The 12,860-nt window shown below is 45.9% G+C and overlaps 1 protein-coding gene across 3 annotated transcripts in view; it reads left to right on the top strand.

Moving 5' to 3' along the window:
- Positions 1-12,501, top strand: part of PRAG1 (PEAK1 related, kinase-activating pseudokinase 1) — an 81,243-nt gene extending 68,742 nt beyond the window's left edge. For all 3 annotated transcript variants that reach the window (XM_038399236.2, XM_038399233.2, XM_038399235.2), the window contains 2 exons: positions 4,789-5,444; positions 11,161-12,501. In XM_038399236.2, the coding sequence (XP_038255164.1) occupies positions 4,789-5,444; positions 11,161-12,201 (1,697 nt within the window). In that variant the 3' untranslated portion in view covers positions 12,202-12,501. The remainder of the gene's footprint in view (positions 1-4,788; positions 5,445-11,160) is intronic.
- The last annotated feature ends 359 nt before the right edge of the window (positions 12,502-12,860 follow it).

The raw sequence follows: 12,860 nt of genomic DNA, 5'->3' as shown, positions 1-12,860 counted from the left end.
CCCTCTCTTCTGTTTTTTAAATGCAAGCTTGAACTCTGGAGCACAAATGTATTAGAAGGCGTGGGCTCTGCAGTGAATTCTGCAGCAATAGGACAGCCAAGTGCACATAATACAGGTAGGCCCTGTGCTTACCTTCCTAGATCTCTGCCAATAGCCCATCAGCCTGATTCACAACGCCCAGACCACCAGTGAGAGGAGGATGCTAGCAGGGTGGTGATTCCTGCCCTAAAGAAGTGATCTGGGTGGCTGGTGACACAAACGCTCCCTGGTAGGGAAACCTTTTCCTGCATTTCACAAAGGAAGTGAATGGGAAGCCTTCTCTTTCTGAAGTTTGCCTTCCCATACAAATGTGAGCATGTAAATCAACATGCTTCATGTTGGTTAGCCATTTTAAAATCATCAATACAGAAATCAGAGTAGTAGCCGTGTTATAAATAAATTTGTTAGTCTCTAAGGTGCCACAAGTACTCCTTTTCTTTTTGACAATACAGACATGGATTTTCCTCCAGAAAGGTGGTGGCCTATTTGTACTCCATCTGGAGAATCCAGAAAACTGCTGGATTCACAGCCCTGGTGAACGAATGTTCACATTGCCCCATCAATGTGCCTTCACTGGGATCTAGCTGCACGATCTCTAGGGTTGCAATGATGGTTCATGCTCTGTGGCCATTCAACCTTTGGCTTCTTGGCTAAATTGGCCAATGGGATTACCAGTGAATACTTATGGTGGGAGATGTACCTGCGACGTAGACAACCGGGACTGCTAAATTTACTTCATACAGGCCATCGAAAGACTATCAAAGGTAACAGCACTGTTGCTAGCTGCACTTGAATCAGCAACTTACAGGTGAAAGGCGCTCTCTCTCATTACCAGTCTCCTGTGTCATCCAGTTGTATGAATTTCTGTTTTTAGAAAAAGGCCTTAATGAATATGTGGCCAGTGTTTCACTTTGATAATCTGCAAATGATCTGTTAATGTCGGCATTGGAACCCGAGAACCAGGTTCAAAGAGGAAACAGGTTTTACTGCTGCCTTGCTCACAATGAGCAAAACTCTTGCCATGAGGTTTCACAGATCTGGCTCTGTGTACACACATTGTAGAGGGCTATGCGGTTTAGGAAGTTTTTAACCTAGTATTAAATTATTTCAAAATATTTATATTGTCAGTATAGATATTTATTCTCCTAATTCCCATGACACTTTAATATTCAGATATCGTGTGCCATAATTTTTCTTCTTTCTAAAGGATAATTATTACTCTTACATTTTTTGGCTGTGATCAAACACTTTTCCCTTTTTCCCCCATGACAAACGACCAACCTTACTCCTGGCTAGTTTTAACGAGATAGGAAAACATTCATAAAATACAGCTGACTGAAACGAGCCGGGTGCCAAGAGCCACAATCTGGTGCGCGCCCATGGCTCAGCTGAGGCATGTGGACAGAACTCCATTCGTAAAGCAAATAGGTTTGAGACTGTGCAGAGTGAGTCAGTGGAGGACTTTGCAGCAGGGTGCAGTCGGCTGAATCCTGTGCCTCCCCTCCAGACTTGTCCTGTGTGGGGCAAGCCGTGGAGTGCGGTGTGTCACCTCTTTCGCACCACTCTGACAGTGCTTAATCTACAGTGCAGAGCTGTGGGGAACGTGAGTCAGGCTCTCCTTTCTTCTGTCTTGTCTAGCCTGTTTTAATTGCTGAGTTACCGTGGCGTAAAAACTAAACCAGCTTTGTTTGAATAGTTGTTGCCGAACAAGTATCCTTCGGTATTTCATTCTGAACTCCTCACAAGTGACTTCACAGTTCAGCTATTTCCCATAGACCAGCTTTACTACTGTTTGGCAGCTCGCACAGGGAAAAGTGCCACCGTGTTTCTTCAAACTACCATCGAATGTCAGCCTCTTCCTTCCAAACGCCCCCGACTAAATCCGATTCACTCACTTACACTGTAGATATCCCATTATGCATGATTTGCAATAATTAACTAATTGGCAACGTGCATTGGATTTGGGCGTAATCATATTGTTCACATCCTGAGGTTTTAAAAACATCACGAGTCATTGTAATCACAGTGGGTTAAGAAATGCCTTAAGGTACATCTACAGTGCCAAAAAAAAAAACCAAAAAAAACACCCCATGGCAGCGAGTCTCAAGAGCATGGGTCAGCTAACTCAGGCTCGTGGATCTTCTGCTATGGGAATAAACACAGGAGTGCACACATTCCTGCTCAGGCCGGAGCCCGGGCTTTGAGTCTCACTGCTGCAGGATGTGGTGTGTGGTTTGGGTTTTTTTTTTCGCAGTGTAGATGTCCCATTAGTGCCCCAGGGAGAGTTCTGAGAGCACCTATGCCCACCACAACACAGTCCATGGGAGGGGTCTCAGGCAGAGATAATCACTACACGGTTCCCTACCTCCACCCCGCGTGGTCCCACTGAAAGGGGCTATGTACACCTCCCATAGAAAGGCCCTAGGGTCCTGTGGGAAGCCAGGCTTGGAGGTTCTGTGTCCCTACCCACCCCAGGTTCCATAGCAGTGCAGCTCATGTGGTGCCATGCTACCAGGACCTCCCTGTGGTGGCGGAGAAGAGTCCTATGGGAAAGATGATAAAGCTTCAGGCTGTATTATCCTCCAAGTAACTTCCCGGGGGCAGGGCGGGGCTTCCAGTGAGCCCACTCCTCCTCCAACCCATCCTGTCTCCACCCCCTTCCCCCAGCTTAGACTCCTGACTAAGGGGCAAGAAATGCTGCTGCAGACACAGCAGAGACACCTTTGCGTGCAAAGGGAAGGAGGGCTGCACATGGAAAGTTTCCTCCATGCAGAGACAATGGGGTATGAGCTGGGGGTCTCTTTGGGACGTCAGAGGGGAACAGATGCCTGTAACGCAAACACAGAGAGAAAATACTGTTTCAAATCAATTAAATTAACCCTTCCTGACAGCAATCTTTGGTTCCCATTTCTCAGGAGGGGAAAAAAGGCATGCAGATAAGGGGGAAAAATACATCAACGGAGCCTGCTGTGCTTTGCTCTGGGGGTTTCTAATGACAATATATAGTGACCCCTGCAAATGATGCTTAAGTGTTGTTGGGGCTGTTTTAACCTGACGTTCAAGAAACCTGAGAAACGGTCTCCACAAGGTACGTAATTACGATTTAACTAGCTGGCTTGCAACAAAGACTGACACTTTTTTATTCAGTTCAATTAGAAGGCTAGATTTGAAAAGGAGTAGCCAGACTAGGTACTTGGGAGGGCATTTTGCTCCAGCAATTGAGATTTCACGTTTAAAACTTGAGTTTTGAGCTGTGGCTCCTGGACTGCAGTGTATTAAATGTTTCTATGTGAACAGTATATTGCTGGGGGGTACAATACACTATCCTCCTGTAAAACACAAATACTGCTGTAAAAGTCTGCTCCTATGGCATTGCATCACACAGTAGATAGAGAAACACAGGCTAAATTATCTCCACTACACCTCTGTACTCTCCATTACAATACCCTGTGCGCGATCAAGGTCTTTTGACAATAATTGTCCAGACTTTGCCTCATGTTTGTTCACAGCTGAGACGCATGTGTGCCCCTGATGCTGGCATGAGCCAGCTCTGTTCTAGGCTGACCAGCCCTGAGTATGCTGGTTGGGGACAGAATGCCATGGGGAATTGCTCCTTGCCTGGTGCGGGAGGAGGTGACCGCATGCTCTTGCGGATTGGCGGGAGGAACAGGTGGTTACAGCAGTACATTGCCTTTGGGAAGGCTGTGGGGAGAAGGGGATGGCGTGTTTCCTTTTGGTTCTCTGTAAGCCACATGGCCCGTGCTTGTTTCCCAACCGCCCATACAGTTATTCCCTCCTACGAGGAAGGCATAATCTGTCCCAGAGCTGCCCACCACGGTCTGAGCTGGCTCCATGGACCATGCAAGATGGGTGAGAACTATGGACCCACCTCTGCTCCCCTACTTGCCCCAGGCATGCATCAGGGTGCGTATGTAGACCACAGCCCTGCTGTGTGCGGAAAGCCCCCCCCATGTCTGTTCAGAGCTCCGTTGAAGTGAGTGGTGCTGGGCGTGGGAGCAGGGGACTGCCGGTACCAACCGGAGTGAGGGCTCAGGCCGAAGCTTGTAACCCTGGTGATGTGCCCTGAGGAGCTGGCCACATCAGGCCTCGCTCAGGCTAGCCTTGCCACTGCCATTCATGGGAACAGTCTGAGTCCACGTGCGCCACGCTGAACTGATTATCACTCCATGAGGGTAGCCTGCATCTCCTGGGGGTGGCTGTTGGCTGTGGTACAAAGCTCCCTGTACAGTCACCTTTCCTGTTCTCTTAGGAACCTCCCTATTTGGAGCTGCTAATGTACTGAGCCTCCACTCTGGCGACTTACTGTACAGCAGATCTCCTGCAGCAAACACAGACGAGCTTTCGACCCACTGCGTTCCAAATGAGAGACACACGACGACTCATAGGAGCCGGAGGAGGCTTATAATGGCACGGATTGAGGACGTATGATGCGTATCATAACGTCTATCGCTTTGGTTTCATTACTCGGCATTTTGGTGGCAAATTATATACTAAGACCCCTAACTCCCACTGATTGATTTGTAAGGGTGCCTAACTGTGACTTGTGCCTTTGAAGAGCTCATCTTGTGTTTTACAGCAGGAGCATCCAGGCTAATAAGGGACAAGCGGGGGGCACTGGTTCATAAAGCCAGTTATTGTCGTTGTGTCTTCTAGGACAATCATCTGACCAGAGCCACTCGCCCTTTTGCACTGAAAAGCCGATCTTTTCTTCTGTTCCTTTCCCTGCAGGCGCCAATCAGGACAGGTCTCCGGGCACACCTCTACAGCCACCCCCTCTGCCACAGAAGAAAACCGTAAGCCGAGCGGTTTCATCACCTGATGGCTTTTTCTGGGGCCAAGCCTCTCTGGGTAGAACAGCAAATCCCACCAGCCCCAGACTGAACGTCAGTCACTCTGAAAGCAACGTCTGTGTCCGAAGGGAATCCCCATTCTGCTATGTGGGAAGCACCCACCACTCGTTCTCCTCCTCTGAATCTCTGGAAAACATCTGCAAAGGAAACAGCCATTGGGGTCCGACTTCAAACAAAAGCAGTAGCGCCTGCATCCAGAACAGAAACCTGCAGCCATTTTCATCCTCTCCGCTCAGTGTATCCAGCCAGGTTTCCTCAGTTTCCAGCCTTCAGCTCCGTAATCTGCTCCTCAACATTGACAGCAAGGAGGGGGTGTATGCCAAATTAGGGGGGCTTTATGCAGAATCCTTGCGCCGCCTCGTTGCAAAATGCGAAGACTGTTTTATGCGTGATCAGAAAAATGAACTGCATTTCAATGAGAACAACTGGTCTCTCTTTAAGCTGGCATGCAACAAGCCCTGCTGTGTTTCTGGGGATGCCATCTATTACTGTGCCACCTGCTCGAAGGACCCTTCCAGCACCTATGCAGTGAAGGTACGTTTACTTTATTTGCATTGGCATTTTTGCTGTCTCTCTGATTACATGGTAGTGATCAGGAATATACCCTCTGGACTAAATTGGATGCTGGTCCATGAAGTCCATTTCTGGGAAATTATTCCAGGCCTTGATAGCATGTGAAGCACAGCTGTATAAGCCAATAGCTTTAACTTCCAGACAGTAATCCTTCAAATATGCAATTCCACGAGGGTTCATTGCTGTATTTGTTTCTGGACAACTGTTGCATAACGGAGTGTTCCTCAGAGAGTGCCATTGGTGTTCACTAATAATACTTAGCACTTACAAGTTCTTTACAACCGTAGCGCCCTTGTGAGGTAGGTGATCATATACCTGTTTTATATGTTGGAGAAACTGAGGCAATCCACAGCCACAGAGGAAGTCAGCAGCAGAGCTAGATTGGAATGCAGGAGTTCCTGAATTCTCCTCTCTGGAGCATGCTGTCTGTTTAGAATGCTGCGACTATTTCTGGATGTAAGCTAAGATTGGACATTAGAATATATGGTAAAACCTTGGTAAATTGCCGTCAGAATATGGTGTCATGTTTTATGAATTGTTGGCTTTGTCTGTATCAAAGTTAACCAAGGTGATACTGCACAAATGAGTGTCGTGTTTAAGTAATCCCTTCATAAATCATCAACATTATTTTCTTTGCTAAATTCATATCGGCGAAAGCATTCATGTGGTTGTAACAAAGGCCAGTCACACATTTGTTGGTAGGACCTAGAATGAAATAGTAGCAGTAGTTTGGTCTTCAATTAGCACAATATTTTCTCTTTATTGCATAGCGATGAGGATCGCTTTTCACTCTGTGCTAGGCCTGTCTGCCTCCAACATACACAAGCTGATTAAAAGCTGCAAAAAAGGCTGTTTTCTTTCTGGCTGACAGCGTCTGTCCGAGACACCTTTGAGTCTATATGTTATCTCAGCACCATGTGTATTAAGACCTTATGAACCACAGGAATTGACAGAGGGATCTTTACTTACCATCTAAATAAAAAGTTTACGCACTTAACATAAAAACTGACCGGTCTCTTTTCACGTATCCTAGTGTGCCTGTTTGAAAGACAGATTTTAGACTAGAAAGTTCAGCTTTCTTAATCCGAGACAGATGCAGCCTGATGCAGCCCCTCTTCCACACACATCCCAAAGCACTCAAGTGTTGGGGAGGAGGGCTGAATTTTCTTTTTGTATAGTCTTGATGTTTGTCCCCTTCTGCACAGTCCCTGCAGAAAGGGAACCCAGATCCTGAGGGCCTCTGCCTGTCGCAAGCCTGCAAGCTTGCTGAGCTCTGTGTAATAGAGTCCTGCTACTAGTCTGCTAGGCTGGGATTTTCAAAGGAGCATAAGGTGTCTAACTCCCTTAGGCTTCTTTGATACTCCCAGCCCACAGCCCTGTAGAGTTCAAGGCACATTTAAGGTAACGTAATATAAGGACTGGTCCAAAGCTTGTAGCAGCCAATGGGAGGCTTTTCAGTGGCTTCAGTGAGCTGTGGCTCAGATTCTCAGGAAGTATATAAAGTAATCTCCAGCTCGCGACATGTGTAAAATCACTCCAGCGGCCTTAAAATTTGATCTGACAGAGTTACAGCATAACCGTAGAGCCCTTAACGCCAGCGACACACTGTTCTGCTACCATTATTTTTTAAAGAGAAAATAATGCTCAGACCAAAAAAGAGTGTTACGCTAGAGAGTTGCACAGACTGAAAACACCTCCAAGGATGTTTTAGTTGAAAAGGGGCAAAGATACGTTTGCAATTAACATTCCAAACAAATCAAACTTTCATCATCCCATTTAACTGGAGGATTTTAAGTAGGCAGAATATAGTTATAGACTGAATGCTGGTCATAACACCCCTAGATCAATGCTTACAATGGAAACTTGCAGGTTTTACTGTACCGTGCATAAGTGCAAGTTCATTTGTACCTTTCCCCGCAAAGAAAAATCTGTACAATGGAGTGGAATAGCCCTTTTCGTTGCATAGCACAGAGTGGGTTCACCTTGGGCTGATTTACTAAGAAGAATTTAGATCTTTCCATTGTTTGTACAATCTGACTTGATTCTTAGTCCCAGTGTGTGCTTACCATGGGGGGAATTGTTGTAATAGAAGGAAACAACTCTTTGTTATACATAGCAGGACTGTACTTGTGTCCCCATCTCGAATGTGCATTCATTCTGTGATCCTGGCAGACCGTACGGATCCAGAGCAGACAGAGGTAGCCTTGCTGTGCACTAGTGCAAAGTGTGTATCAGCAATTTTCCAGAGTCCTTTCATTTTCATTATTAGAATATGACTGGTAGACGGTAATTGTGAGGCTTAGCAGCTGGCTGGTTCCTTTCCATGCCTATTGTAGTATTGCACAGGGTTTCAAACAGGAAAGAGGCGACAGATCTGCAGTTAAAATTAGACCTGGACAAGCCAGACAGTTTGAAAGGTTTAGCTGAGCCAAGTCTTCTGAGGAGTCAGAGCCAAAACTTTGCGCTGAGCTCTTGGCATTGATTATAGCACACATGCATGTGTGAGCACTCGTGTGCACACACTCATCTGGGCTCACACTGACTGCTGGGAAATCAAGCCAAAATATGCTCACTGCCTTGGCTTATACCTTTGTTCAGGCACACAGTGCTAATCCAGAGACAGGATCTTATCTCGATCTTTCATTGTCATGCTCACCGTGTATTTAAAACATACCAGGCGTACACACAGTTCTGTGATCTGTCTATGCACAACTGTCATGATTTACACAGGAGAAACCCTAACACATTCTTCAAATTGACACTTGATTTCATTTCCTCTGTTCACTCCAGGAATTCATACTCAAGTGAGCAGACCTATAACCCCTTCTACTGGGAGTTAAAGATAACAGGATCGGAGCCTAATCTTGGTGGTCTGTGCAAAATGTCCCTGGGATTGCAGTGCCATGTAGGAAAAGTTGTAGTAGAATTACTGAGCAGATATGCAGGTGCTTGCAATAAAAAAAGAAATGCCCATATCATTTTTCTGTATGCTGCTTATAACAGAATTTTTAGACTATACAGAATACATAATAAAGGAATAGCAAAAGGCATACATACATCTACAGTAGCAAACTGATTGAATATAAAACTGAAAGCCCTGTCCTTCCTTTATAGATTTTTGATGCTAAGGCTCTATAGCATTGTGTGTTAATTTGTAATATATCCATGGGCTAGTTTCCTTGAAACCATCCTTTAACAGCATAAATGTGCAGGCAGGTCAGACCCACAGTACTCAGTCACTAGAATTAATGCCCTGCAGAATCTTAGTTGTAAAGTATTTTGTCAGGAGCACAAAAGAATCTCAGCCATCTAAGTCTTACTTAGTTATTTTTGCCCTCGTTTTAACTTAGATGACCAAACTGATATCGTGTCCAGGTTTGCACACATTTTACAAGAGAGAAATTTGCTCCAGGGTTTGAAACCTCCTGTGCTAAGTTCCAGCCCAGACAAATTCACGTGGCTGAAGTCTAAATAAATCCCTAAATAAAAGGGCTTACAATGGAAACGCTGAGAGGCCTGTAATTGTTGCAGAGCTAATGGATGTTGCTACGATAAACCTATTTTCCTGCAGTTATTCATGCTGTCACAATGGGAAAGTTTAAAATGTTAAAAAAAAAAAAATTAGTGTACATTTATGTGAACTTTGACTGGGGTGGTGGGCCAGGAACCTACATAGTGCTCTCCCTTTTCGTTTTATGTCGGTGTTTTTGTTCGTCTCTTTGCCAGTCATTTCTAGTCCTCCATTGACGTTTGTTTTCTTTTTGTGGTCCTCATTTTTCTTTTTGTCATGAGTATTGTTGTGAGGCTGGGCCATTGACTTGAGCTGCCTTTGTACTGCTAGCTGCTCAGATTGTCCATCGTGCCAATACCAGAGCCTTTCACAGGCTTTTCTGGCCACCATTCAGGGCTTCACTAGTATGTGCAAGGCAGACATGAAACGAAGTGGTGGGAGAAGGAACAGTGAAAATAATTTTAGGGCTTATGGGAGAGAAATGTATTCTGACTGTAATCCTGGAAGGCAGGAACTCCTGAGGTTAATCCCAGTTTGCACACCAACGGCCGGATAGTGGTACCTGTCTATATCTTTAGGACATAAGTACCTTTGAAAAACTGGCCTCAAGTCCCTCTGTGGTCTATAGGCAGGTCACTCTGATCCTGTCTTCACTACAAAATCAGTCATGACTGAGGACCTGGGTTCAATATAGCTAAAACCCTGCCTCTGTTGCAAGACAGAACGGGGTTTTAACCATGTCCGAGGAGAAGTGTGTACGTACCCAGGTCCCATGACATCACTGCATCATCAACTTTTTAGCCTTTGTTTCCCTGTCTGTGAAATGGGGATAATGCTACATATTTCCATACCTCAGGAGTGTTCTGAGGATTAGCTGCTGTCTGTAAAGCACTAGGTATTATGATCAGTTTAGTGGCCAATAGAACAAACTGTTCATAGACCCACATTTTAAGCTGGGTATTTTGTCTCTGACTTTCCTTATGATTACCCGTTGAAGCCATTGTGTTCTATCAGCTATGGAAACTCAGTGTGCTTTTCCCATCTCCTGTTTCTGCCCCTCTGGCCAGCAGGAGCCAACTGGAGGTGGATCCAGCTGCTGGCCAGAAGGATGGTGAGCACAAAAGGTGAGGAGGGGCAGGGAAAGATTGAACTGAACTGAAAACACGTCTGAGCAGGGACAACAGGCTGTTGCCCATCTTCTTGTTCTACATACAACCCTGGACTCCTCAGCCCTAAATTAGCTGGTACCACTCAAGAGAGAGCTCTTGGAGTCATCACGGCTAGTTCTTGGAAAATATCTGCTCCATATGTAGCAGCAGTCAAAAAAGTGAACAGAATATCAGGAACCATTCGGAAAAGAGTAGATGATAAGACAGTAAATATCAGAACGCCACTACACCCACACCTTGAGTACTGAGTGTAGTTCTGGTCAGCATCTCAAAAAAGATATATTAGAATTGGAAAAAGTACAGAGAAGGGAAACACAAATGATGAGGGGGATGGAACAGCTTCCCTCTGAGGAGAGATTAGTAAGCTTGGAAAGGAGACGACTATGGGGGGACATGATAGAGGTCTATAATATCATGACTGGTGTGGAGAAAGTGAATAGGGAAGTGTTGTTTACCCTTCACGTAACACAAGAACCAGGGGTCTCCTGATTAAATTAATAGGCAGCAGGTTTAAAACAAAAGGAAGTACTATTTTACATAATGGACAATCAATCTGTGGAACTCATTGCCAAGGGAAGTTGTGAAGGCCACAAGTATAACTGAGTTCAAAAAAGGACTAGATGAGTTCATGGAGAATAGGTCCATCAATGGCTATTAGCCAAGAAGGTCAAGGATGCTATCAGAGGTGTCCGTAAACCTCTGACTGCCAGATGCTGGGACTTGGCCACAGGGGAAGGCTCATGGGATGATTGCCCTGTTCTGTTTATCCCCTCTGGGACATCTGGCATTGGCCACTGTTGGAAGACGGGATGCTGAGCTCGATGGACCATGGTTCTGCCCCAGTATGGCCATCCTAATGTCCATATGTTATGCCCTAAAGGAACAATTTCCTGCTAAGCTGGAGGCATCGCTGTTGGAGCACATTTTGCCAAGCAGTTGGAGACTGGGTGAGTGACCATCCTAACCCACCCTGTTATCTCTTGTTTTCTCTTCACAGATTTGTAAAACTCAAGAATCCAAAGTGTCTGCTTCATACCACAGCCCCTCGGTGCCAGTTCACTTCAACATCCAGCAGGACTGTGGGCACTTCGTAGCCTCTGTGCCCTTCAGCATGTTGCTCTCCTCTGACATAGCAAAAAGCACTTCTCCTCCAGATGGCCCTGGCCTCTCCCGCTCTGCCAGCGAACGGGATTGTGTGGTCGTCATCACCCGCGAAGTGCCGCACCAAACCACAGCCGACTTCATGAGGGATGCGGCAACTTGCCATCAAACCAAGCCGGAGGTATACGAACGGCGGGTGTGCTTCCTGCTCCTCCAGCTCTGCCATGGCCTGGAGCATCTAAAGCAGCATGGCATCATACACAGAGATCTTTGTCTGGAAAACTTGCTGCTAGTTCATTGCAAGCCTCTGACTGGCTGCAGTAAAACCAAAGATGAAAAGCACTTGCCCAGGCTCATTGTGAGCAACTTTTTGAAGGCCAAGCAAAAGCCAGGTGCCGGGGACACCAAACTGAAAAAGAGCCAGGCCCGGCTGGCCCCAGAGATTGTGTCGGCCTCTCAGTACAAAAAGTTCGATGAATTTCAAACGGGCATCCTCATCTATGAACTTCTCCACCAGCCCAACCCTTTCGAGGTGAGGGCCCATCTCAGGGAACAGGAGTACAGCCAAGACGACCTCCCCCCACTCCCCAACCTTTCCATTTACTCCCGTGGGCTCCAGCAGCTTGCTCACTTGTTGCTGGAAGCAGACCCGATCAAACGCGTCTGCATCACAGAGGCAAAATGGATCCTGCAGTGTCTGCTCTGGGGTCCCAGGAAAGATTTAACAGACCAGCCTCTTAACCACGAAGAAGCCCTCTACGGTGCTCTCCAGAACTGGATCGACATGAAACGGGCTTTGCTGATGATGAAATTTGCAGAGAGGGCAGTGGACACTGAGCGGAGCATTGAACTGGAGGACTGGCTCTGCTGTCAGTATTTAGCTTCTGCAGACCCAGCTTCCCTCTTTAACACACTGAAACTCCTTCAGCTTCTCTGATCTCAAAAGCATTTCAAACCGAGCAGCAGCAGCAAGGAAAATGAAAGATGTTTATAAGGTTGACGTTCACTCACGGATAATGGTACAAATCACTTTCACACTGATGGCAGATCACTTACTAAGAACAGGATGCAATCTTTTTCTCCCCATCGAAAAAAAAATCAATCTATGTACATTTCAGGTTAATTACATTGTTTTGAATACTGTAAACTACAAACAAACAAAAACCAGATGCCTGCTATTTTGGCATGGTAACTCTTTTTTGCCAAATAAAAACTTGTGCGTGTGTATTTTTCCTAATGAGCAGAACGAATTTGTGTTGAATTTCATGGCAGACATAGATCCCTGTTGGAACCAAACTTTATTCCCCATAAAAGATGGAATATTTGAGGCAATTTGCTTATTAAATGATCTCCAGATTTGCAACATGGTTCTCTTGCCCATGCGACCAAAATTGCAGCAGTGCAAAATGCCAGCAGAAGAGAGCCAGACTCTCCCTGTGGGTTTTCAGGCTTTGCTCAGGAACAGGTAGGATTAATGTAACGGGATGGGACACCCCTCATCCCCAGCAGGGGCTGGGACTAGAGAAGCTGCAAAGTTTAAAAGGATTGTTTCTGGAGCAGCACCAAGTGTGTGTACACATAGGAACAGTTCTTTTT

The sequence above is a fragment of the Dermochelys coriacea genome, chromosome 4, assembly GCF_009764565.3.
Source record: "Dermochelys coriacea isolate rDerCor1 chromosome 4, rDerCor1.pri.v4, whole genome shotgun sequence".
NCBI lineage: Eukaryota > Metazoa > Chordata > Testudines > Dermochelyidae > Dermochelys > Dermochelys coriacea.
The sequence above is the reverse complement of the archived record's forward strand: the minus strand, read 5'-3'. Positions and strand labels throughout refer to the sequence as shown.